Below are 27,093 nucleotides of genomic sequence, written 5' to 3' on the forward strand. Positions count from 1 at the left end.
AGAAACAATCTTCCATAATTATTATTGTTGTTATTGAATATTCTGTCCACATTACAGGAAACAATATGAACAATCATATTGAATTCTCCATTTCAACTTCACTGCTGATTAGTAGGAGGTTTATTTTATATTGTGTGGCTGTCATTTCAAATGGTTATTTAATGTTAATTACTTGTGTGTTAAAGTTGCAAAGGTGTGTATTGCCTTGCATATAGGATAAAGACATTACAACAACATCATCATAGTTCTGGTTTGTTTCTCCAGCAGTCCTGAACTTTTCTGATCAATTGAGCAAAGGTTAATGAAAAGACACAGGTAATTCGTTAAATTAAAGAAAACTGTTTTTGGTTTGTTTCCCCGGCCTTATGGTCTCTGAATTGCTAGACATTTGACAAAAGCAGATTATTTTAGGCGTTTGGAGTATTACTGCTGCTTATGGGTGAATAAATGAATTATTGTTGTATTGATTTCAGAATAATTATTGTTTAAAAAAAAAAAAAAGAGGTATCATAGAAAAGTTTTTTTATTATTAAATTTTACGTACATTGCACAAGAAAAAAACAACAGAATTTTCACATACAACCCTGTTACTAAAAAAAAGTCTTATTCTGGTCTGTTTTGTATATTTTGTGATGGTTGTTCACGTGGTGAAACACATACTGACAATTATACCCATTATGAAAAATGTAAAACATTATTTGATGCTCATAAAGGCAATGCACTACATTAAACCAGTAAGCATTTGAAACAGATTATCTTTTTAAATAGTCATTTTGGGAAATGCGTAAATATCTAAGTATACAAAAGGCATAATAATTTACAAGGATGGCGTTTACATACCCTTCTGTTTCCTTTCTGAGGATTAATAAATATTTTTACCCCATGTCATTTAGATTGTGTGCTTTAAATAAGTGGTTCAAGTGCACGAAAACCTGCTGCAGAAACATCACCTCGCCTGATATTTATTAAAAATGTCTGTTTTTTGTCCATACGATAAAAGTCAACGGACCCACAAAATATCTTTGAGGCATTCCACAGTTTTGGAGACAAAAGTGCCATACTTCTTCAGCTTTCTACCTTTTCATGAACTTGGCAATGAAGAAGCCGATAGTATCTGCGTTGGCGTTGTGTAGGAGGCTCTCGGGGGAATGTGGGACGCCTGCTCCTCTCCAAACTAATTCTGGTCTAAACCTCTGTAGCAGCCGCCGCTGGTCACGTGACAGACCCGCTCCCGACATCCCCTCCGATCCTAAAACAGGCAGCTGGAAAAGAAGACACATCACTAACCCTCATAGCCACCAGATTATAATTACCCAGTCATTCCCAACAAACACAGCATTAGTGTCTGGGCTGACAGCACATTGCTATCAGAAAACAATTACGTTAATTATGAATACTTAAGAGATTGCACTTACTTCAGATAAAGATCCAGTAATGAAGCAGTTTTTGAGTATCTCATATTTGCTCTGTTTTGCTAGACTCACAAGTATTCACTGCTCTGTTCGGTTTGTTGTTTAATCAGTGTTTTATCCTCACCTGCGGCTCTAGTGTTAGACCGGGGAAGGTCCTGAGAGCCCAGGAGACCTGCTCTTCATTCTCCGCAAGCGTCACGGTGCACGTGCTGTACACCAAAACACCTCCTCTTTTCAACAAACGCACAGCCTGCAAACAAAAGGGTGTAAAACAGACACATTTAATGAGCTGCACAAGACTAACACTGCACTTCACAGCTACACTGAACCTCCTCCTGTTCAGGGACCGAAAGAAACGGTCAGCCAAAACCATATAAACAACTGCAAGCGGTGCTGTCATTAACTAATATTATTAAACAGACTTTTTGCTAATTGAAATAAATTATGAATATTAGACAAAACAAAACTTAAAAATGTTAAAAACTAAGTTTGAATTACTCAAATTAAAGAAAATAAAATTAAGGCTAAGTGATAAGCATTTTTAAAAGATAAAAACACCAAACAAAACTGACTAAAACAAAAAATAAACTGAGAATATAAAATAAAAGCTAATAATGCAAGTAGATAAATAACAGCAAAAAATATTAAAAAATACAACAATGTATAACATAAAACTTTTCCTTCAATATCAAGACTTTATTATATGGTAGCTTGTTCCCACCACAGGATAAAAAAATGACTTTTTTCTTGCAATTCTGAGAAAAAACATTTAAAAAAAAAAAATTTGCGCATGGCGTAAACAAGCTCTCATGCATCTTTGTTGTCATTGTGTTTTGTAAATAACATTTTAAACGTTGAATTTATATTTTAACCATCATAAAGAAAGCTTACATTGTTTCGACCTTTGTGTCTATGGTTATAGCGCCACTTAGAGGTGGAAAGCTGCACACAGATGTTACTGTGGAAAACACTGAAGCATAAAAACGTAGACTGTCTGAGCAGAATCAGAAGACGAGCGTTACAGTCCTTCATTACCGTAGTGAAGAGTTTTCTCTGCAGAGGCTGGTAGGAACAGACTTCTCTCAGACTGCAGCTGTAGCTCATGTTGGGTCTCTGACCCAAACCACTGCAGGGAGCGTCTAATAATACCCGGTCAAAACTCTCCTCAGGATACGGGGGACCGTCAACAAATACACACACATATACAATCAGTACCTCTACTTAAAATATCATCCAAACTCGAAAATAAACCTTTTTAAAAATTGTATCTGCACTTAATTAAAGTAATTCAATGAGAGATTTTATTCTTTTGTCTTAAGAGTCACTTTGAAAGATGGATTAAAATATAAAAAAAATAATGAGAAGAACTTTTAGAAAATATAGATGTCAGGAGCTTGTTTAATTTAATTTAATTTTATGTATTTAGCAGACGCTTTTATCCAAAGCGACTTACAGTGCCTTCAGGCTATCAATTTTTACCTATCATGTGTTCCCGGGGAATCGAACCCCCAATGATATCGCTTGATATCGCAATGCTCTACCACTTGAGCTACAGGAACATACATATGTGTCTGTGTGTGTGTGTGTGTGTGTGTGTGTGTGTGTATGTATATAAATCCCAATTTGTTCTTCACTGTTGACTGGAGTGAACTCGGCTGTGAGTCAGGTGTGTGGTGCTGGTTTATGGAGATTCTGGAGGCTCACCTGCACTGCACTTAACGGGATCTGAGCTCACCGCATGCACACTGTTACAGCAGTATGCTTTAATACAGTCCAACTGCAGCATCTCTGCGTTCTGAACCAACTTCTCCATTTTGGATCGGACTTTTTCCAAGGCCACAACAGTACCCTGTGGAAGAGACGCAGCATAACCACATAAGAGTCTGTTAGTTTTCATCCAGGACTACTTTATTCTAGCCAATATTTGGAGTACTCTTATCATATAATGTCCTCACGGGACTGCTAACAGACACACACTTGCCTGGTTTCCCATGAGAGCAGCGATGTGTGTGGTCTTTCCTCCAGGAGCGGCACACATGTCCAGGATCCGCTCTCCCGGACGAGGTCCTAAAACATGACCCACGACCACAGACGGCAGGTTCTGCGTGAACCAATCACACATGCACACTCAGAAACACCTCGACTCGGACTAATGCTCACCAGTCAAACGTTTGGAGACACCTGACTGAATTAGGTTCTTGTTATATAAAAAACAATGTCATTTGAATTCATATGAGGCTTAAATTTGTCTTCACATTTATCTTTAAAACTGTAGTTTTGCTATTTAAGTTAATAAGTTGGATAAAGCAGTGAAAAAACTACAGAATCATAAATAGAAAAAACATGTCCGTCTCTGAGTAACATGTGGTTTATTTAGGTCACGATATCAACTTCATTCTGTAAACTAAGTATGAAATATACAAAAAGCACTAAGAACAACCCCAGCACATTTTAGAATTACCCAAAAATCAAACAAAGCATGTTACCTGCAGAAAGAGCTGATCTGTGAGAACACCATCAAAGGAAGGGCTTTGATAGAGAGGCTCAGTCATTCGAACCGCAACACCCCTGAGACACACACACACACACACACACACACACGAGTTAACGTGAGTCTGGCTTCCAACAGAGCACATGAAGACTTGTACAGAGACCTCGACTCACTTCCCAGGTCCATCTGAGCTGAATATCTCCGAGCGATCCACCTCCGAAATCCCGTTACCCAGAAACACCTTCTTTCCCTTGAACTCTTTGGCTCCGCGTGTGCACTTCCTCTCCACATCAGAGAAAACAGACACCACCTCGCCCACTTTCATGTCTGAAAAACACACAGAGAATTTTAACATTTAACATTTTCATTTACATCTAAATCAGATTTTCATGGACTGAAGAATCCTGCGGCGCCCCAAAGAGAAAGGGAATAAATCACACTAGATCATTAATCATTGATCAAAAACACAGAAGTACTCGTGCTTATAATTTGGGCTCTGCAGTGAAATGAACTATTTCTATATGAATTGTTCATTTCAATGCAACCCATACATAAAATATTACAAACCAACAAATTTCGAAAAAGAAACTCTTGAATCAACCAGCAATGAGCTTGATTTCTCGCATTATTATCAATAAAAATGTGATCCAGTGGCTTTCAGGTGGAACTGGTTCCTTTAACTCTTGATTTTTAATGAACACGATGTTTAATATTAAGTGAGAGCACAAATTCTCAGTATTTAACTGAAGGCAAATGTAATGTTAGGTTATAATAAGGTTATAATAATATATATATATTTCGGCAATTTGCAGAGACAACATTTCTCATTCTCTTTTAGTGTAGCTCTGAAGTACTTAAGTAACTGAAACTAAATAAAAACCATGAAATAAAAATAAAATATTTTGAATAAAACTGTATAAATACTATATGTGACCCTGGAGCACAAAACCATATCTGTAGTATTTCTGCAGCAAGAGCCAACAATACATGAGAGAAAATTATTAATCTTTCTTTTGTGCCAAAAATCATTAGGATATTAAGTAAAGATTTTCCCCCATGTAAAATTTTCAAGCATAAAATATATCAAAACTTAATTTTTGATTAGTAATATCCATTGCTAAACACTTAATTTGTACAACTTTAAAGATGATTTTCCTTTTTTTTTCTCAGATTCCAGATTTTCAAATAGTTGTATCTCAGCTAAATATTGTCAGATCCTAACAAACCACACAACAATGGAAAGCTATTTATTCAGAGTTCAGCTGATGAATAAATCTCAGTTTCAAAAACCTGACTCTTATGACTGGTTTGTGTTTAAGGGTCACACATACATCAACACTGTCATGTGCATTACCATGTAAATCTCTACGAGAGTTGTCATGATAGAAATAGGGATGTCACGATACCAAATATCTAGTAGACAGTACCAACAATGTATTGTTTGCTGTTGCTACAAATACACCTGTGCTACTTAAAACTGCTTTTGTAGTGTAGAATAGATCTGCTGCTGTGAGCAGGTAAGAAACACTGCTGCTGCACAGATAATGTATGTCAGGGGTGCTCAACCCTGCTCCTGGCGATCGACTGTCCTACAAAGTTTAGCTCCAATCCTAATCAAACACACCTGAAGCAACTAATTAAGGTCTTCAGGCTCTCTTAAAAATTAAAGGCAGGTGTGTTTGATTAGGGTTGGAGCCAAACTTTGCAGGACAGTCGATCGCCAGGAACAGGGTTGGGCACCCCTGATGTATATGAATAACCCCCAGATCTATACAGGTGGAGCTAGGGAGGTGGAGGGTTTCTGAAGTGTGCTGCTACTGTTTCACTAAACACCAGCCAAGTATTTGAAGTATTTGAATGTTTCTACTGATATAGAAGAGAACCAATCAGCTGTGCAATGTGATGATGTGTTTATGTCAGATTGAGTTTCATGTCAGAAATTTTGGATTTATCATATACAATTTATGGAATGGTCAGACGGATCTACCTCTAATTTTAATGTCTTAAAAAATAACACTTTTCATTAAACCCCCAGGAAACAGCACACTAGTGTGAATACTAGTGTGTGTGTGTGTGTGTGTGTGTGTGTGTGTGTGTGTGTGTATGCTGCTCACACTTTGGCATGCTGAGGATGCCAGGCGTGAACACATGAGCTCCTCGAAGGACAGCATTACCACACTGAGCGTCCACTATCACTTCAGAGACCAGCGGATCCACAGACCTGCAGAACAAACACACGCAGACAAGTCGACAGCCACTGTATTACTGACACAGACCAGCTTCTGAGAGAACACACATCATGCTGGAGACCAGTTCACCGTCATGCTGGATAATACACAGATCTTCTATTTTAAAGCAATATGAGTACGTGGGTAAATACTATCATTTTCTAATAATGCACATATATTGTGAGCATACCGAGGGCCGTGGACTGGAAGCAGCAGAACATCTGGAAGCTGTGGGTGAGTGTAAACTGATGGACATCTTTCCTGCTGCAAACAGACATTGAGAAAAGAAAGAATATATATATTCACTAGACATTTTAAACAACAGTATGCACAAGATTCATCATTGATTCGCAGCACCATACAGTGGCCACAAAAAGTGTCAGACACTTACTAATGTCACTACTGTCTGAACTTCTGTTTACTTTTCACAGTCGCATGTTGATGGATCTCTAATGTCAGTTTCGGCCTTCACGAAAATAAAATAAAAACATTAAATATTTTATTTTTATCTTTTTTTATTATTTATTTACAATGTAGTTTTTAGTTGTGATATTATTAATTTTTGGGGCAGGAAACTGCAAGGAGACTTTTAAGTTTGTGTTAATTTGACCAAAGTTCTATAAATGTTTCATGAATCTGGTGAAATTCTAAAAGCTTCTGTCCACAAAAATGTTGGAAAGTGTGAAAATCAAATGATCACAGACTTTGCAGTTTGATAATCTCATAAAGGCAAATGGCGCAATTATTTATCAGCCCCTATAAAAACATACACACTGTCTTTACAATTTTTTGCAAGACATTAATTCATAAATGCATGTCTCTATATATACGTCTTCTGTCAGTGTGATAATAAGCATATATAACACAGCAGGTGAATGTGCGTGCACACACACACACACACACACACCTGTGCTAGATGTTGCTGGAGCCGGAGCTGGACGTCCTGAAGTGAGTGCAGGTGTGTGCTGGCCCTCAGACAGGTGAACAGAGGCGGATGAGACAGACAGGACAGGAGCGCTTCAAACACCACATCAGCCTCATCTGCTCCAGACTCACACACCAGCTACACAAAAACACACAGAGGACACAATCAGCACATGAGACACTGGAGCACGAAACCAGTCAGAAGCAGCACAGGTACACAGACAACAATACATTGTATGATATAAATATATAAAAACGTAATCTTTGATTAGTGATATGCATTGCTAAGAACTTCATCTGGACAACTTTAAATGTGATTTTCTCAATATTTAGATTTTTTTGCACCCTCAGATTCCAGATTTTCAAATAGTTGATCTCGAACAAATACTGTCAGATCATAATAAACCATACATCAATGGAAAAATTATTTATTCAGCATTAAAAATGCTCTTATGACTGGTTTTGGGGTCCAGGGTCCCATATTGTAAACTTTGCCCATGCCACGAGGCAACAACAACTTATTTAAGTTATTAGACTGAAAGTGCCCACCTCATTGTTTGTATAAACACTGCGAAGATGTTCTCGCACATCTGGATTCATGGAAAGCTGAGGGAAAACTGACATATCTGTGTCTTATGGAAAATAAAATAAAAAATACATATATTAGCGTTAAAACAATTAAATTAGAAGCTAATCAGTCGAACAGTCTTTTCACACTGTCATCATGTAACGATGACCAAAGTTTACACTACTCAAAAGTGTTTCAGTGTTCAAAAACTCAGATTTAGCGGTATACAGCGCAACATCAACCATCTGTGTGCTTCTTAAACATATAACTTCCACAATGACACAAGCTCTCACCGTCTTTTACTCTGTTTAAACTTGAATCAGAAGTAAACAGAAAATGAATCGTTCTTCTTCTTCGTCGTCGTGTTGTTCAGTGATCCTCTCTACACACCGCCACCTACTGTTTCCTTCTGTCACTGCTCAAAATCTCAAGATCAGGCCTCTCATATGAAGTTATTTTTGATTCAAAACAACTGAACACCTGTGGCAGTGCGATTTGTAGTTGTAAAGAAAAGCCACACATGTGTATCAGTAAATTTGAAGTCACAGAGATAAATGTTTTAAGAGTTGCAGACCTGTAGACTTTTTTTCTCTCCCACAAACACAACACAACAGTTACACCTTCTCAAATTCTTCATTGCAGGTGCACAAATCCTATTCTACAAATCACACATTTAGAAACTCGTACCCTCACATTTTTTAAACAATTGCTGCAGTGAAGGTGGTGCAAAACGCATTTACACACCCGCATCAAGAAATGTGCAGTCGTGGAGAAATGTTGAACATCCGCAAATCAGTACGTGAATTCATCAAATGAGAGTTGCACACTTGTAGAATATTTTCTCAGAATGTCTTGTATATTTTTCTAACACAAACACAAAGTACATAACTACATCTGATTGAATCTGCTGCGATGGATCTCAAACACCGTCTTTCGCTTTCAAGTGACAAGTTTCGAGTTCTCCCTTTTGCACCGAGATATTTGGTTCAAAAGTGATTTGTGCATCTGTAGAGGTAGTGGGCGGGACTGTTTAGAGATTAGAGAATTTCAGCCAATCAGAAGAGCTACTTTGGCTCGTTGCTGAGTAGGTGGAGGCTTGGGAACTGTAGCCTGTAGATATACGCCCCAAGCAGTTTTACGCCCCTGTTGTTCCACATGCGTCCAGTAGGGGGAGGCTGCAGACCTATGACCTACTGTAAACTGTATTATTTATATTTATTTATAAACTGTTTTTATATACAGGAGACTGACTGATATATGATGTTGTGAATTTATATTAAGTTTTATTTAGATATTAACCATATTCAGGCCATTAGACATACAGTACTGTGTAATCATATGGATCCTAAATGAAATATTTGCTGTACAATTCACAATTGCTCGTCATACAGCAACAAAACATGTCCTACATAGCATTTTATGAAGACAAACACAATGTAACCCTTTTCTAAAGTTCCAAGGGTCATTTAAAAGAAAGAGACAACATTGTTGTTAAAAAATATATATTTATTAACACCATGACATGGTTATTAACAGCATGACTCCTGTAGATGATTCTCCAATGGCTTGCCACTCTTCTTTAATTGTTTCTTTATCCTGCTGTCAAAGTGATACCACTCACTGATAAAAATAAATAAAAAAAGCAAAAGTTGCATAGTGGTATGTTAGATTTTGCTGTATCTGGCTAAGCAGTAGTTTAGGTGGCTCGCCAATGTACTAGATTTCTCTAATACATAAAATAAGTAAGCTTGATCAAAGTTCTTATGGGGAGAAGAATTTATTGAAGGTAGTAGTGTAGCAGTTCTTCAGCAGTGATGTTAGCATGTCATCCTTCATACAATCTTAACCCAAGGTACTGTCTGTGAGACCAGACCTTTATACCTGTTAACAAATGTGCTACAAACAATACAATAACACCCCATGGAGAGACAATGATAGTGTAACCTTTTGGTGACTTGAAAGGATCTCTCCCATGGAGAGCCCATTCAATGACTTGATGTTGACCTAAGAGGCTGATTATATGGGCCAGTTGTTTCACACTATTGTGAACAAAGTACAGTTGCCTACAGTTGATTCCAAATACATCCAACCAAAGTTAATTAAAAACAAATAATCTTTCAATCCCCCCTTTGATCATTTTTGATCACACATAATAGAAAGAACATACAAAACAGTTATAATTTTAGTAGTCATGTACACATGCTGTATACAGGTTCCTTCTTGCAATACTTTTCAGTAATCATGAATACAGAATGCTGCATACAGGCTCCATTACTTAAGATGACAGAATAAGAGTTCATGGTGAGGTTTGCATTATCTTTAATGCCTAAGTTCTTTTTTTTTATTTTAATGTTGCGATCTTGTGGAAGTGACGAATGTTGTTGTGTTCTGTGGATGTTAAGGCATGTTTATCTAGGTGGCCAGTGCAGTTTGGTCCAAGCGTTGGATATCTTTGCTCATCCTCTGAAACGCTGGGACACCTACAATCACACCAGAGAAAAGGGAAACAAATCTTTCCAAAGAAATAGTTTAAACAAAATATGCCTAATTACCAATATAACTGTCCCTATTTAATGTTGGCAGGACACTACAGTGTTTATCAGTGGTGAAATGTTCATGTCTTCGTCCTCAGGCGACAAGCTAGAGCCTAAAAACTCTAGTCCCACCATATTTGGACTCTGAAAAACACTACTGCCATCTATCCCTCATCTCTAGGCAAATTCACATCAATCCACTCATTGTTTCCCTGTGCCTTAACTGCTGTGTCAGTTACTAAAAGATCCTCAATTGGTCTTTCCCATCTGTATTCTTGTTGCGACACATCAGTTTTTTTAATCTTTACCCATTTGTTGGGCACTAAACCATGGCTCCCTTTTGGAGGTGCCAAAACTTGATTCTTGGCATTGTGTACTGCCAGACTGAGTCTTTCATCAGTTTGGACAAGGCTGTCAGATGTTAGATTTTCAGTGGACATGGGCCGGCCTGTGACATGTTCAAAAGGGCATAGTGCATTTTCCTTGTGGTTTTCCTTAAGGCATCGGTTGTCATCATGTTTTTTTACATCTTCCATTAACAATGATGATTGTTTCCTGGCAAATTCAATTTGAATCTGTTTACTATGTAGAACAGTTTGTGAGTTTTGCTGAAGTTGTCTTAATGCCGCTGCATGTTTACCTCTCTCCTTTACGGCTTGTTTAGCAGCACTGTCTACTAGGACATCCTCTGTGGCTTCAGTTGTTGAGGTTTCATGGAGTCCATCAGCTTTTGGATAAGATGTCACTAGCTGGTGCTGCAGAGAGAGGTTCTTCAGTTTCCCTGTGGCTCCACAGCATTTAGCAGAGTCTGTTTTTGTTTGGCTGTCAACTGCTGAAACCTCTTCAACAGGTGGTCGTCATCACTTTGTCTCAAACTCAGCTTACAATCATGAATCCAGTGTCCTTCCTCGTTGCAATGTCTAAATCTTTCCTGAGTTTTCTCTCTTGAGTGTCTCTGATATTCACTTTTTTCGTATCCCATTGTCCTGTTGTTGTATGACAAGGTTTTGGATTGTAAAACTCTGAGATCGACTTCCTGTGTTCTTTCAATCTTTGCTGACCATTCTACAATCTGCATAAATGTTGTTCCAGTGCTGTCCCAGTCATCATACCTGATTTTAAGAGTTTTAGAAACCTCAGGTTTCAGTCCATTCACAAATATGGTTTTAAAAGGGATGCTAGTGTCTTCACAGAGTTCTTCAATGTTGTTGTTCAAACCAGCATGTTCCATCCAAGTTTGTCTGAAGCGTTCTTCAAATTCTGCAACACTTTCTCCTGTCTTCTGCACACAAGAGGTAATTTTAGCCCAATTAACCTCTGCAGGTTTCAGTTCAAATAAGAAGGTTTGAACCGCTTCCCATCCAGCTTCAATGTTTTCTTGAGATTCACCAATCCTTCTTTCAACACTTTCTGTAAGTCGTTGTTGGTCATTGTCTCTTAAGTTCACATTAACAATCATCACACTGTCCAGTGGATGTAAATTGTAGATTTTCTGCAAGCGTTGAAGAAATTGCCATACTTTCCGTGGTTGCTTGTACACATCTGGCAATTCTTTTGACCATTTGTCAACTTGCTCTGGAGTAGCTGGCTGGTATGTTCTGTATGGAACATATTTCTTTATTACCTTTTTTACTGTGCGAGTTCGTCGTTCACCATCTTCCTCATACTCCTCTTCATTTTCAGTTTCAGTTCTTCTGTTCTTAATAATTACAGGAGCAAGTCTAACCTTCAGTTTGTCCTTTGTAATTTCAGTATGTGTGTTGATATCTGCATCACTGTTATCAGAGCTGCTTGAAGCTTTTGATTCCAGTCGTTTGGAGAGCAAAGTTAACAACTTGTCATTCTGATGTAACAGTCTTTCTTTGTCCTTCTTTACAGTCTGTAATTGTTCAGCCAGTGCTCGAACCTTTGCTTTCTCTGCTTTTTTCTCATGTTGTAATTTGTCAGTTTCACATCTCTGTAGATGCTGTCGAATTTGTTTGAGCAAAATTACAGACAAGCCATCTCTGTTGGTGTATGTCCTTAAGCGCTGCATCTTTCCATAAGCCCTTTTAATGTCCGGCAAAGCCCATAGTCCACTCTCTGAGTACTTGATGCTGTACTTCTGGCAGATGTCATCATGGCACTTCCTCAGTCCCAGCCTTTTGTCCAGATATGCATTCAGATTCTCCAACATCTGATCAATGGTAACATTTGGAGGTTCTGTTCCATGTCTTTCTGTTGTTGGCCTCAATGCATGACTATTGCCTTTGTTTTGTGCAGACTCAGCCATGGCGAATACAGGAAAAGTGCCCTCAGAGGTGTGAAAACAGAACAAAAGGTGTTAGAACTGTTAAAGGTACTTATTCAGATTTAAATTCACAGCAGTCTGTTAGACTGACCATTTTCAGTTACACAGACAAATCATTAGTTTAAAAGCTCAGCTTAGTTTTCAATCTTCCATTTAAAACGAAACATTTACATTCAGGCTAATTTTCCTTGTTTAATGTCTGAATTGAGTTCTAGCTCAGAAGGCTGAATGCCTTTTTCAAATTTGTCCCTTAGACAATTTACATTATATATATATATTTTTTTCTGTATTTTTATGGAAGGCAAACAAACTTATAGTTTCATGGTTTTATGCCATCATCTTCTAATTCGGTTTGAACATTAATTTAAATCTACATTAGTGGCTACTGAATTAGCACCCAGTCAAGAATTCCCAATTCTTGCAGCAACATCAGTCCCAATTCTATCTATGACTCCTACAGTCTCTGGAGAAATGGACTAAATTGTTTTTTTTTTTTTTTTTTTTACACAATTCCTACAAACAAAAAGAGAAAGGACCAAGCTTATGCTTCTACAATCTCTTGATTACTGGTCTAAATTGTTTCTTTCACACAATTCCTACAGACATAAAGAGAAAGGACCAAGCCTCTGCTACTACAGTCTCTTGATGAACGGACTAAATTGTTTCTTAAACAATTCCTACAGACTCCAGAGAACAGGATTAAGCCTATAATTACACATCTATGGCTCCTACAGTCTCACGAGAACGGACTAAACCTCTTTCTTGAATGATTCTTATAGACTCAAGAGGACTGAACCAAGCTATAAACACTTTTTCTATAGCTCCTACAGTCTCAGGAGAATTAACTAAATCATTTAAAAGGTTCCTACAGACTCAAGAGAAAGGCCTAAGCCAAACATTTCTTAAACAGTGCTACACTGGTTATTATGGTTACACTACACACATCAAATGATCTGCTTACTTATGAAAAAGTGTTCTTTTAAGTTCTTTTAGAGAGCTGATAGTTTCACTCACCAAATTAGAATCTTTGAGAAAGGATCAAGTTGATTCAAATAACTTATGTCCACAGATGCGGTCTGTTGATCTTCAACACAAAAACTGTAGAATTTCCAAAACTCTTTTGTTCACTTCTTGTTGCAATTGGTGAGTTCTCTTCTTGTCAGTCTCTCCTGGCTGGCTCCGCCAAATTGTTAGATTTTGCTGTATCTGGCTAAGCAGTAGTTTAGGTGGCTCGCCAATGTACTAGATTTCTCTAATACATAAAATAAGTAAGCTTGATCAAAGTTCTTATGGGGAGAAGAATTTATTGAAGGTAGTAGTGTAGCAGTTCTTCAGCAGTGATGTTAGCATGTCATCCTTCATACAATCTTAACCCAAGGTACTGTCTGTGAGACCAGACCTTTATACCTGTTAACAAATGTGCTACAAACAATACAATAACACCCCATGGAGAGACAATGATAGTGTAACCTTTTGGTGACTTGAAAGGATCTCTCCCATGGAGAGCCCATTCAATGACTTGATGTTGACCTAAGAGGCTGATTATATGGGCCAGTTGTTTCACACTATTGTGAACAAAGTACAGTTGCCTACAGTTGATTCCAAATACATCCAACCAAAGTTAATTAAAAACAAATAATCTTTCAGGTATAAACAATTGTTATTTATATATTATGGCAGGATGTCATGTTTCAACATTTTGTCCTTTATAGGATCCTTACAGTACCTTGCGTCAATGACAGGTCCTCGCAGTAATTTCTCCTCAGCCTCCAAGATGGACATGTTTCACAACAGCAAGAGCACAGATGATGGACTACCAGAGAAAGATTTATCAGAGCCCAAACAAAAAATTTACAACAAAATCAAAAGTGCCTTTTCTATATTAAGCACAAAACTATTATTTTATAGCAATGGTCTAACATTATGGATAAACTATTTGATATGAAAAATAATGTGAATATGACACCATGAGTCTATGCTCAGCAACGAGCCAAAGTAGCTCTTGTGATTGGCTGAAATTCTCTAATCTCTAAACAGTCCCGCCCACTACCTCTACAGATGCACAAATCACTTTTGAACCAAATATCTCAGTGCAAAAGGGAGAGCGCGAAACTTGTCACTTGAAAGCGAAAGACGGTGTTTGAGATTCATCGCAGCAGATTCAAGCAGCTGTAGTAGATGTACTTTGTGTTTATGTTAGAAAAATATACAAGACATTTCTGAGAAAATATTCTACAAGTGTGCAACTCTCATTTGATGAATTCACGTACTGATTTGCGGATGTTCAACATTTCTCCACGACTTCACATTTCTTGATGCGGGTGTGTAAATGCGTTTTGCACCACATTCACTGCAGCAATTGTTTCAAAAATGTGAGGGTACGAGTTTCTAAATGTGTGATTTGTAGAAGAATTAAAGTAAAGAAGAATTTGAGAAGGTGTAACTGTTGTGTTGTGTTTGTGGGAGAGAAAAAAAGTCTACAGGTTTGCAACTCTTAAAACATTTATCTCTGTGACTTCAAATTTACTGATACACATGTGTGGCTTTTCTCTACAACTACAAATCGCACTGCCACAGGTGTTCAGTTGTTTTGAATCAAAAATAACTTCATACTCTCACCATGTATTTAAGATATTCAAGTATTTAAGAGATAATGTGTTTAAGATTCAAATAATATATATATATATATATATATATATATATATATATATATATATATATATATATATATATATATATATATATATATATATATTGTACCATGTACCTAGGGCAAAAACTGCGTTTTATTATTTATTTACACTGAAGTTTTTATTTTTTGGGATGTGATGGTGTCTCAGTCCACATTATATTCCAACCACTGTTTTGAGGAAACTAGTCAATTTGAATAAAAATAATAATATTAATGAAGTTCATATCATTAAGTTAGAAATAAATAACACTAAATATTTGAACATAATAATTGTATTTTCGACTGCAGTACTTACAGTAGTTACAATACATAATATGTCCCAAATCCTTTGCTTTCAAATGTTAAAACCATCATTTTTTTATTTTTATTTTTTGGCAGAAAACTGCAAGGAGATTTTAAGTCTGTGTTCAGTTGACAAAAGGAACAAACAAAATGTTTCATGAATCTGGTGAAAAGCTGAAAACTTCTAAAATTAAAAAAATATATATAATATTTAATATGTTATATTTACCTAACATAATATTTAAAATTGGAATATTTATGTAATACTTAAAGTTTATAATTTAAGAGATTAAAATACAGATATTCTTGTGGATTGAAACAAATGCAAGACTTGCACTGTACAAAATAAATCCGTAAAATAATAGAAAAAGACCTCAATACACATGACATTATCCATTCATTTTACAGACATTTCTGTTAATTCTAAAACAAAATGCAATGAAGTGTAAAATTCTAAATACTTTTTAAAACACCAGTAAAAAATAGATACGAGAAAAAAATCCTTCAAATAAAAGTATATGGTGCCCTATTTTTACCATGCACAAGTGCACCGAGGCCAAAAGCTGCTTTAAACACAGGATGCTCACTTCAAATGCTGATGTCATTTAGTTAATGGAAGTTAATTGATAAAGAAACTCTATTTATAACATCATTTTACAGCATGACTGTAGTTTTCCAGTAGCATCTTCTGGATTGAGTCGGTCTCAGTTTGTTCTCTGTGTGGAGCACTGGCTGTTATCAGACAAAAAAAAAAAACTCACTGGATTATTACAAATAATGGATAAATTAATTTAAATGAATGCAAACTGATATTTCCTACTGACACACTACAGAAAAAGATAGAAATAATAGACTTAAAACCACTTTTTACATCCTGCACATACACACACACAAAAAAAACAAGAGACTGCACATGAAGATTTTAATAAGAGAGATTTATTCAAAATATTTAATATCATAAAATGTAAAAAGTTAGGCAATGAAATCAAACGCGATCAAATGTATTTAAAACATCCACACGTTCACATTTTTTATCATCTGAATCAACAACTACTAAAAAAAAAAGAAAAAAAGAGACTGCTTTCACCAGTGAACAGTGAGATGTGATGAAATCAAGTGGAATTTGTTCCAGTTGGCATAAAACAAAACACCGGCACGCAGACGCAGGCCTGAGAACAAAACAAGTCTAAACACCGACAAAGAAAAAAAGAAAAGTGCATGGTTAAAGCTTGTATTTTACCAGCTCAAACCATGAGTGACATGAACTGTGCTTCTATATCATAACCCGCTCAGAATATGAGATCTTCTTCCAGTGAGTCGCACAGAGTAAACACTTAATTTTCATTCAGTATATTAAAGTTAGGGGTGGGCTCTCATGGGGATCCAGGGGAACGGACAGCACTGATTTCTCTCAACTAAAGAGGACGTGTGTCTAATCGTCTTTATCTTTGGCTCCGTGTTTAAGAATACGGGTGAACTCCACGTAGTTGAAGTTGCTCTTTTTATCGATCGGTGCTTCTCTGAAGAGCTCGTCGACCTCTTCGTCTGTGAATCGATCTCCCATAGTGGTCAGCAGCTCCCTCAGATAGTCCTCCGGAACGAAGCCTGGGGGGTAAAATATAAAAATAAAGAAATCACTGCTTCATCTTCATCCGATCTGTGCGTTTTTTAAGAGGAAAGTCTACAGAGCATTTTTCCCTCAGTAGTGTCTCTCCACAGCTGCATAATTCTTCACGCTCAAAAAGATGGATGCATTTCAAAAGCATTACACCGTTTTCACAAACTAATAGACTTAATGTGATGCATACTTTTATATTTGTCAGTCTCACATAAATGAAACAACACTAATAATCTGAATGTCTGCAGCATAAATAAATGGTGTTGCTTGGATTCAATAAGAGACGATCTGTTCACCTGTCCCTTCCTCGTCAAAGCAGGCGAACGCATTACGAATGACTTCCTCAGGGTCTGTGCCGTTCAGCTTCTCTCCGAACATGGTGAGGAACATGGTGAAGTTTATGGGCCCAGGGGCTTCGGTCATCATCGCCTCCAAATAGTCTTCTTTTGGGTTCTTCCCTGAGAGACAGAGATCAGATCCACAAACATATGTGACCCTGGACAACAGGACTAGCTATAAGGGTCAATATTTGACTGAATAAATCATCTTTCCATTGATGCATGGTAGGACAATATTTGTTCGAGATACAACTATCTGAAAATCTGGAATCTGAGGGAGCAAAAAAATCTTAATATTGAGAAAATAATCTTTAAAGTTGTCTGAATTAATTCTTAGCAATGCATATTACTAATCAAAAATTAAGTTTTGATATATATACGATAGAAAATTTACTAAATATCTTCATGGAACATGATCTTTATTTAATATCCTAATGATTTTTTGCATAAAAGAAAAATCAATAACTTCAGACTGGTTTTGTGCTCCAGGGACACATATTAACGCCTCCTACACAAACACGCATTAAGATGTTGTGTAATCTAGATCAATTTTACATGAGTCACCAAATGACCCACAACTCGTTTTACAAGTACGAGGTGTATAAACGTGAAAAGCAGCATTGTGATCTTCCAGATGTCTGCATCATGCACTCGGGAGAAAGTACAATTAAACCGAAAACAATGAAGTGCAAAACAAAAGCACGAGTTCTCAGAAGACTCAGAGGCGGTGAAATCTCACCGAGAGAAGCGAGCATGTCATGAAGATCCTCCTTATCGATGAAGCCGTCGCGGTTCTGGTCGATCATGTTGAAGGCTTCCTTGAACTCCTGAATCTGCGACTGATCGAACATAGCGAAGACATTGGAGGTGGCCCGCTGAGGACGCTTCTTGGTGATCTTTCCCTTGGTGCGACACTTGCTCGACATTTTGGCTGTTTTTGGTTTTACCTTAAAGCTGGGAAAAACAGAAGACACTTTATAAGCGAGTCCAGACACATAAACAAGCTAAATATAACGACTTATAGAAAAAGATTGAATTGTGCATTCTTTCTGTGCACCGATCAAAATGAAAAGACATCGAGTAAGTCTTAGTGGTTTTGCAAAACTAGGAATCTGTAGGCTTTCCTTTTTAAGAGCATGTAAAGAAAACTTAAGGAATAAACTGAATGTGTCTCTACAGTAAGTTGACTAAATGTACTTGATCTCTTGGGATCACGTTTGAAAATACAACTTCCACAATATCTACTGCATTACTGTGAATTAGTTAAAAAATAATAATAATTCAAAGGGTAAACACATTTTCACACCACTTTGATGTGTTCCTGTTTTAAACAAACTCACTTCGATATCTCTAAACAAGACTTTGACCATCTTCATTCTGCATCACAACTCACATCACCTTGATTTACTGCGGTTTAGATATTCATATTGGAACACATACATTGCAGTGTGTGCAACATTTAATGCAACGAATTGATGAAGCGAAGACATTTAAGAATTTGTGAAAAGAGTAATTATTAAGTCTAGACCTGCAGAAACTATATAAAAGCAAACGTATCTTATTAAGAATGTAACTTTCCCATAAACCCTCACAGTGCTTCAGTGTCTGCTGAAATGCTGCATGTTTGAGGTGCATGCTGGGACGAGTTCTGCTGTTACACAAGACACAGACGGAGCTTGTGTTGAGATCTTGAGCCAAACCCAGTAAAAACAGATACAAGAGCTGCGGCATTGTTATTTTAAAGGACAACGAAAAACGAATGCGTCTCAATGCGTCTGGGGAAGGAGCATCATCATAACCTACATTAGTGACCCATCTGATCTAATTATAGCACATCTGAGTTAATGAGGACACTGTTTACAGCTCAAGAGGATTTTAGCATGTTCTCGATGACAAGGTTAAATAAACCACGAGAAGAGACAGGAAGCAGATATAACTGCACTTTAGCGATAGCTGAACGTTACAGAATTACAACATGTTAAACTACAAGTGAATAACACTTGTATATACTAACGTTACAAGTAACGTTAACGTTAAATAACATTTTACGGACAATGTTTTGAGAGTTTTTAACAGCAATATTTTGGCTGTTCGCATAAATTTGACGTACCATTATAAACGTAAATCGAATTTAATAACTAAATCGTAAGAACAGTCACTAAAGATCAAATGACTAAAAAAAGAAGATTAGTGTCTCACCGAAGAAGTAAGATCGACCGTTTCGAGCCTCGTTCAACCACCGCCCAAACTTCCGGACTTCAGCCTAGCTTCCGCAAACCTGGACCAGACCAACGTGAGACTGGAGGGGGTCCCGGGCGAAAGAGAAAGATTCACAAAATGCGCCGTGACCTGTAATAACCGCGCGGGAATTATTTTAAAACACTCTAGATAATACTTTTACTTTTATCATGTGACCAAGTTCGTTAATGAAATATTATAAACATGCGACAGCATTTTATTTTCAGCGTTGGTTTCTCCAGACACGCCCACAACAAATTCGACGTAATCGTTCTTAAACATGACCATATACGGTCTGAAATCTATTCTTTCCAGTTCAGCGTGAGTAGACGTGAAACTCACTGCATCGTACGTCACTTATTTATCGATTTAATTATTGATTTAATCATTGATTGAAACATGTGTTTATCACACATAGCCTACCTGAAAAACTGGTCGTTTACAAAAAAAAAAAAAAAAAAAAAATCAAATGAGCTACTATTATATTTTATATTAAGAATGACAATACAATTGAGTAACGAAAATTAATTATAATTTATAATTAAAATTGCATTCAAATGAATTAATTGTCTGTTGTTATAAAACCATCTTTATTTAATTGGACAGACTTCTGTCCAGTTGTGCCTTCTCTGCTTCACTGAGTTTAAACTTGACTTTTTTAAAATAATTTCAAGTCAGATAAGTTAACTTACAATACGTATGTGTTATACAAAGTGGCAACTGCATAGTTAAAGCTTAGATAAAGCCACTGAACGAGTTTCAAGTGCATTAAAAATTTTTAACAGTGAGAGTACATGAAAAAGTCTTCATTTTGAACGGTAAACTATAAGCAATCATCATACATGTCCAAAGAATGGTGTTTTTATTTATTTGTTTGTTCGTTTGCATGTCTGTTTTTTGATTTGTGACTGATTTATTGATAGCAAGTATACTGAAAAAAACTATTTTATAAAAATAAAAAGCATTGCATCATACTCTATGGACACAAGAGAGCGTGCTTGTGCTGTCAGTGTGTGTGAGACATTACAGCATGTACTCCCTAACACTTTCGTCACAAATCTAGCTGTAAATTATAGAATTTAACTCGTATTATGCTCCGAATTTGTATTTTTCCAGAAGTCGGGTTTAATTCTTTATTACATGCAAAATGATGCCATATGAAAAATATCCCTATAAATTATAGAGCTTTGTTGTCAATCTGAATGTGCACTGGAATCTTGTGTCACCAAGACAAATTCCCTGTGTGTGTATAAGCATACTTGGCAATACATCTAATTCCGATTCTGTTCTGATTGTTTGTATAGTGCAATCTATTTAAAGAAAAAAGCAATGATATGCTGAAAGTTATAGCCTATATTCTGCAGAAGACGCAGTGTTAAACCCATGCTACAATCCCAGGGTCAGCCAAACGTGTGCTCTTCCAAACACTATTACAAAGATGAAAATACACAGGCATATTCATGACAACAAGAGTCTCATAAACAGGCAGCTGGTGTGAACATGCACACACACAATGGCACGCTTTTCCAGGAAGAGTAGGCCTATTCTCTCTTGGTTGGACTGGCATCAACATAACTGGAAGTTTGTGAATTATTGCTCAATCTCAAGTGTTTTGGGATGTTTGAGTGGCATTAAGATAATATTTATAACTACAAGCACTTGCTCAATTTATTAGTGACATCTACCTGCTTTGACTAATTGGAATATGCCATTTTAAATAAAATAACTCTTGCCTCAATGACAAACATAATGATTTTTAATAAAAAGAGTTTAAAATGGATGAAACAAAACATGCATCCGCACGTAAACATCTAGAAAAATAGCTGTGAAGGATCGTTTTAAAGTATATTCAAAAAGAGCTATTTTAAATTGTATTGCATATTACTGTTGTTTTGGTCAAATGTACCTTGGTGGGCATAAAATATTTATTTAAAAAATGTAAAAAAATAAATAAATAAATAAACATCTTAATTATTCCAAACATTTGAGTGGCAGGCATGCTGTGATGTCTCACGCAAGTCTAACAGATATGTATAAATGGTGCCAGACTGCCACACACACACACACACACACACACACACATTGTTTCTGGCATGTGTTGTGTGTCATGAGGGATAACAATAGCATGACTATTGTTAGTGCAGGCCACAGCTGAGATGAAGGCCTTTGAAAGGAAGAATACTGTAAGGTCACAGGCTTATGAAGGTAATCTAACCATCTCTCCATGGACAAACCGGAAAAATCTAGTTTGCTCGTTTAATATAAATACAACAGGCCCAACCTTTGCCTGCTGGTCTCTGACAGCAAATGAACCCAAACTCAACCGTACTTTCTTGATATGAAAGAACAATCCTCATTGCTTCTCAGGTCAAACAAGTGCGTGTTGAGCTTCAGTTTACCATGTTTAAAGTTCTCTATTTATGTGCACTGATCAGCATTTATATGCAAATAAAAGCCTAAGATTCTGGTAACACTTTTTGTCTCTCATGTGTTACAGGCTTTGGCATTTTCATCTCAAACACTTTCCTGTTTGGGATCTATCAATGGTGTTAGAGGTGCTGTCGAGCCCTTATTATCTGTATCTGATAAGGTTTTATTGCTTGAATTGGCCCTCCATCTTGACATTTGGCATCTAGGGGGGGGGAAGTCGTGGCCTAATGGTTAGAGGGTTGGACTCCCAACCGAAGGGTTGTGGGTTCTAGTCTCGGGCCGGACGGAATTGTGGGTGGAGGGAGTGCATGTACAGTTCTCTCTCCACCTTCAATACCATGACTTAGGTGCCCTTGAGCAAGGCATCGAACCCCCAACTGCTCCCCGGGCGCCGCAGCATAAATGGCTGCCCACTGCTCCGGGTGTGTGCTCACAGTGTGTGTGTGTGTGTTCACTGCTCTGTGTGTGTGCATTTCGGATGGGTTAAATGCAGAGCACAAATTCTGAGTATGGGTCACCATACTTGGCTGAATGTCACTTCACTTCACTTCACTTCACTTAGCAGGCCTTAGTCATTAACATAAACATCAGTGCTAATTTGACTCATTGGTGGTGCTAAAAGGTTGAGACGGACCACAGAATTGGTCAGACTGTTGCTCCAAGCCTCCTCTATCTCTGTTCCCAACTTCATACCAAACGGTTAGAAAGTTATCCGTGTAAAAACATCAGTGTATATTCTGCCCACTGAAGGCAATAGAGAGTTTGAAAAGACAGACCACAAAACTGGTCAGATTGAAGCTCCAAACCTTCCCTACCTCTATGCCAATGTTCACACATATTTACTAAGCTGTTTGGAAGTTATTCGTGTATAGTAGACACAATGTTTGACCAATTGGTGGCGCTATAAAGTTTGAAAGAAAACTCCCCAAACTGGTCAGATTAAAGCTACAAACCTCCTCTATCTCTGTGCCAATTTTCACTGCTTTTTACAAAACAGTTAAAACGTTATTGGCATAAACATCAATTAAATTTTGACACAGTGGTGGCGCTAGAAGTTATGAAAAATCAGAACCCAAAATCGTCCAGATTGAAGTTCCAACCCTCTTTTACCTCTGTTCCAATTCTCACAACTTTTTACATGTAAATATAAGGTTTGTCCTTTATTATGAAATAAACGACACTTATTATTATGTAAAACCCAAAGTCATTCATACTTTTTTATTCTGTAGGCAACAGTATAAACCAACACCAGTGTTTTTATCGCGTAAAGAGTTACGTTAAGTACAGAACTGCAGTGTTAATGCGCCGATGCTCCTGTGCACTACGGCTATATTTAACGGCTCCTGTCTCCATAAAAGGCCGTGAGAGTCGCTCGGACATTCCTGCCATCGCCAATATTATTTTAGTTGTGTGGAGAGCAGCTCGTTCACAGCGGCTCGTTCAGTGTGCGTCTCTGCTCGGATCTGGCTCTTGCTTGGGCTCCTGACGCGCTCCTCTCTTTTGACAAGGTGAGATGATCCGCTGCACGAAGTTTGTCAGATGAAACAGGGGATTTATGAATCGTAATTGATACCAAATCTGTAGGGAAGACTGAGGTTGGTTGTCACAAAAAGAAAAAAGAAAATTGAACTATTTGTGGGGTATGTTGTCGCATTGCATGGGCTGGTAATGGGGAAATTATGCATTTTGACACTTGATACTGGAAATATTCAATAATATCTGAAGATGCATGCATTTAGAATAAGGTAGCCTATATTTAGCAAGGATATTTAAAACATATAAAACAGCAAAACTGTAAATAACAACATGCAAACATCAACCACAGCTTTGGCCAATGGAAATTAATATAATTAATGAATTGTGTAAAACTGCAACATATAAATTCCTGACATTAAATAGCATGAGAACTAAGAGCATATATAAATATTATATATACTCATAATGCATGAAAAAGCTGTTTAAAATTCGTTATTCTTTAAATTAGTTAAGTCTAAACTTTGTATCTATTTCTAAATGTACTGTTTAAGATATCAGGCAGATTTTACTGCTGTCAAAAAAAAAGAAAAGAAATAACAATGAAATTCAAAGTTTCAGTGCTTTAAAGCAACAGTGCAAATTGCTATTAAACAGGACATGCACCAGATATTTTCAGACCAGTTTGAGTCTTGCCTGTGAAATTATTACTTACAAATCACTGGGTGTAATACTCATATGTAATGTGTTGATCGAAAGCTTTGAATCTTCTGACTAAAAGAGCTTGAGAACTGAAGACAGTATCTGAGCTCAAGAGGACACAATGTCTGGATCGATCCCGTTCTACCAGAAACACCACCGACATTATGACCGCGGCTACCGTAGCCGAGAGACGCAGTCTGCTATCAGTCAGTACCAGCAGAGCTCTAGCACTTACTCTTCACATAGCAGCAAAAGCAGCAAGGGGTAAGAGAGCATGGAGAGATCTGTCACATCAACAGTAGATCCTTCCCAGTCCCATAACCTGAACCCATTCCAGCAGCCAGCTCTTCCTTATAAAACACTTACTGTATCCTTCACCACAACACAAAAACGGCTCACTACTGTCGCCTCTCTTGCTTTGTCTAATCCATATCTCCCACTCAACCTAAAACATCCTTAAAACATGCCGTTTATAGCTGTTTTCTGCATGCAGTGTGCTTATTGCTGACACTTGCTGTCACGTTCACTTTATGGTGTGTGGGTATTGGCTTTACTTTTGGTACATTGGTGTTTTTTACAGAATAGGGTCATTGGAGTTGGTTCTGCTAGTTTAAGCGACGGACAGTCACACATTTACAGGCTCTAAGACTTAATTTTGTTAATAGATTCAAAACGTGCTGTGTATTCTTTTAGGCCTTTCTCTGGTTTGGATTTGTGCCTGTGTTTTGTTTGATTTCCTCGCTCTGGTCACGTGACTGGTGGCTCGTTTTTGTCTCGGCTGTTGCTTACTGGGTCACTCTGAATGTCAGAGCGTAAGCTTATCTTGTGTGTCTTGTTAAAGGACCAATGTAACTGCAGCCTCAAGAATCTTACAACAGCTTGCACAAACTGAAATCTTCCAATGCTCAGTCATGATTTTATTGGTTTCTTCATCACTTGGTTTCATGTCGTAATATAAATAGCATTCATAACATAACTTGCCCCTTCATTTGGTGTTCTTGACGTCATGGTGTATTTATAGGGGCTACAGAAGTAGATGTTGTTATGTGTGTCACATGCATTATGCATTTACTTTTCTGAGAGACCTAATACTAAAAGTGTATTTATTAGCACAATAAAATCCTTAATAACAGATACTCATATGCAGAGGTTTACTTTTTTTTATCTACAAGCAGACACAAGGCACCTACAGGCTGCCAATGCATGATTTCATTTTCACGGTTTCACAGTTTTCACTTTCTCGTATCAAAAAACTTAAGTTACTTCTATACAAAGGATAAACAATAATAGTTCCCCTGATGCAAACTGTCTTCTTTACAGAGTTGCATAGATGTCCACTATCTTCTTTTACTACAGTTTTGCAATCGAATATCCATACAGTTTCATATCCAGGGGACAAAACGTCCTCTTTTTTGCCTAAAATGTCCTAGCTTTGTCTTTGTATTTCTACTGATCCTCTCTACAGTCATTGTAGAATGCATGCATGCTGTTGGTCAAACTACTCTCCAGTCATTTCCATCGGCAAGTAAAACAAAGCTAAATCCCAGGCATTTTAGAAAGCCCAGCCAGGACATGTCCAGGGAAAAAGAGGACGCATGCATTTGTTTTTAGCCTGAACGGATCCCTCTTTTATGAGCTGATGCTGTACAGGATTTAAGCAGGATGGTAGGTTGGCTCTTAGGTTTCTGTTTCGACCCCATAAATAACATTATCCAATGATATATGTGCTCCCAAATGTCTTTGCTAGGTGTGGCAAACTGAACGTTTTTCCATGCTAGATGAATACAGTTTTTGTCCAATCCCAGTCTTAGTTTTAGATCACTTTATCTGTCCTAAAGGCCCCCACCGTCTCTCTCCCGAACTCTTGAATGTCTATTTATACACACACTCATGAGAGGCATGAGGAAAACAGTGATATGTCAAGGGTATATGAAGGGTATAGGTAGTCTGAAGGCATGAGTGTAATGACAGATTAAAAGCAGAAGAATTGTGGTGTAAACACACTATGTAAATCTGAACAGTATAATCTAAAGAGCAAAACAAATGAAGCAGGGAAACGAGGCTCAGATTTACAGTATTATGGAAAACAAGACTTGACAGACAGCTGAGGATAACCCAATGTTTAGATACTCAAAAGTTACATGTACAAATGAGCAGCAGGTGTGCTGACTGGAGCGAGTGATTGCGACCTCTGCTAGTGAAGGCCAGCCATTGCTTTGTGTGTTATGATGGATGGGCTTTTTCATTCATGAGCACTTATTTGTGTTTGCTGTTACTCAGAAAAGAATGCACACAGGTCAGACATTAAGCTTAGAATTTCATTTAGCAGATTCAATCAAACTTACAAATGAGGAATTTAAAACAAAACAAATTCAATTAATTTAATATTAGGCCTATACTTGTCGTATTGAGACTTTTTAACAAATAAAATTAAGTACTGCCCTGAATTTATTTTCACATTGAATATCATGTTAAATATCTTGGAAAAAACAACAACTACACTCTGACATACTTGTAAAAACAGCACTTCCTTTGGAAATTGTATACACACACACACACACACATATAGGGAACAATGTACTGTATTAATATGAAGGAAATTTTATTTTTTTATTTTTCACAGGCATATTTTACATTTTTTTATTATTTACTTCATTGCATTACATTTTAGGGTTAATGGAAATTTCCATAAAATGTATTTACCAGTACCTCTTCCTTTCTATTTAATTTCAAATAAAATACTTACATGTGAATGTAAATGCAATGCTTTTTGGAGACATAAATGCATGTTAATCGCAATCAAATGAAAATTTGTTATAGTTAAAATTCTAATGCAATTAATGAATATTAAATGCAATTAGCTGAACTTTAGA

At 37.1% G+C, this 27,093-nt stretch overlaps 4 protein-coding genes across 10 annotated transcripts in view; 1 reads left to right on the plus strand and 3 right to left on the minus strand.

The window, feature by feature from the left end:
- Positions 1–555: 555 nt before the first annotated feature.
- nsun6 (NOP2/Sun RNA methyltransferase 6) lies at positions 556–8,028 on the minus strand. Of its 2 annotated transcripts, none has more exons than XM_026268293.1 (12): positions 7,917–8,028; positions 7,605–7,681; positions 7,039–7,194; positions 6,322–6,395; positions 6,018–6,124; positions 4,077–4,230; positions 3,899–3,980; positions 3,394–3,513; positions 3,117–3,261; positions 2,448–2,596; positions 1,537–1,662; positions 556–1,262 (listed from the first exon to the last, which is right to left on the minus strand). In XM_026268293.1, the coding sequence occupies exons 2-12, from the start codon at positions 7,677–7,679 to the stop codon at positions 1,074–1,076; spliced, it is 1,377 nt and encodes a 458-aa protein (XP_026124078.1). In that variant the 5' UTR covers positions 7,680–7,681; positions 7,917–8,028; the 3' UTR covers positions 556–1,073. The 2 variants fall into 2 exon arrangements, with proteins under 2 accessions (XP_026124078.1, XP_026124077.1); XM_026268292.1 differs by having other exon boundaries at positions 557–1,262; positions 7,605–7,687.
- A 1,356-nt stretch (positions 8,029–9,384) lies between these two features.
- Positions 9,385–13,328, minus strand: LOC113106403 (uncharacterized). The gene has a single exon (XM_026268294.1). The coding sequence runs from the start codon at positions 12,427–12,429 to the stop codon at positions 10,930–10,932; it is 1,500 nt and encodes a 499-aa protein (XP_026124079.1). The 5' UTR covers positions 12,430–13,328; the 3' UTR covers positions 9,385–10,929.
- Positions 13,329–16,337: 3,009 nt separating this feature from the next.
- LOC113106404 (myosin regulatory light chain 2, smooth muscle minor isoform-like) lies at positions 16,338–19,729 on the minus strand. The gene is made up of 4 exons (XM_026268295.1): positions 19,577–19,729; positions 18,117–18,331; positions 17,336–17,497; positions 16,338–17,026 (listed from the first exon to the last, which is right to left on the minus strand). The coding sequence occupies exons 2-4, from the start codon at positions 18,301–18,303 to the stop codon at positions 16,854–16,856; spliced, it is 522 nt and encodes a 173-aa protein (XP_026124080.1). The 5' UTR covers positions 18,304–18,331; positions 19,577–19,729; the 3' UTR covers positions 16,338–16,853.
- Positions 19,730–23,407: 3,678 nt separating this feature from the next.
- Positions 23,408–27,093, plus strand: part of myom1b (myomesin 1b) — a 51,262-nt gene continuing 47,576 nt past the window's right edge. For 4 of the 6 annotated variants that reach the window (XM_026268296.1, XM_026268298.1, XM_026268299.1 and 1 more), the window contains exons 1-2: positions 23,408–23,553; positions 24,300–24,484. In XM_026268296.1, coding sequence (XP_026124081.1) covers positions 24,342–24,484 — 143 coding nt within the window. In that variant the 5' untranslated portion in view covers positions 23,408–23,553; positions 24,300–24,341. Of the gene's footprint in view, positions 23,554–24,277; positions 24,485–27,093 lie in introns of all 6 variants that reach the window. The other 2 variants (XM_026268297.1, XM_026268301.1) reach the window with 2 other exon arrangements.

The sequence above is a fragment of the Carassius auratus genome, chromosome 7 (genome assembly GCF_003368295.1).
Source record: "Carassius auratus strain Wakin chromosome 7, ASM336829v1, whole genome shotgun sequence".
Classification (NCBI taxonomy): Eukaryota; Metazoa; Chordata; class Actinopteri; order Cypriniformes; family Cyprinidae; genus Carassius; species Carassius auratus.

What these genes read in the sequence shown, in the direction of transcription:
- nsun6 (XM_026268293.1), bottom strand. Translation starts at nt 7,679, where the DNA reads ATGTCAGTTTTCCCTCAGCTTTCCATGAATCCAGATGTGCGAGAACAT. An exon ending in CATCCTCAGCATGCCAAAGT is followed by an intron (nt 4,231 to 6,017) that starts GTGAGCAGCATA and finishes TGTGTTTTTCAG; the next exon opens with ACATGAAAGTGGGCGAGGTG. An exon ending in AGAGAAAACTCTTCACTACG is followed by an intron (nt 1,663 to 2,447) that starts GTAATGAAGGAC and finishes TTTTGTTTGCAG; the next exon opens with GCTGTGCGTTTGTTGAAAAG.
- LOC113106403 (XM_026268294.1), bottom strand. Translation starts at nt 12,429, where the DNA reads ATGGCTGAGTCTGCACAAAACAAAGGCAATAGTCATGCATTGAGGCCA.
- LOC113106404 (XM_026268295.1), bottom strand. Translation starts at nt 18,303, where the DNA reads ATGTCGAGCAAGTGTCGCACCAAGGGAAAGATCACCAAGAAGCGTCCT. An exon ending in TGACATGCTCGCTTCTCTCG is followed by an intron (nt 17,498 to 18,116) that starts GTGAGATTTCAC and finishes TCTGTCTCTCAG; the next exon opens with GGAAGAACCCAAAAGAAGAC. An exon ending in CTTTGACGAGGAAGGGACAG is followed by an intron (nt 17,027 to 17,335) that starts GTGAACAGATCG and finishes TTTACCCCCCAG; the next exon opens with GCTTCGTTCCGGAGGACTAT.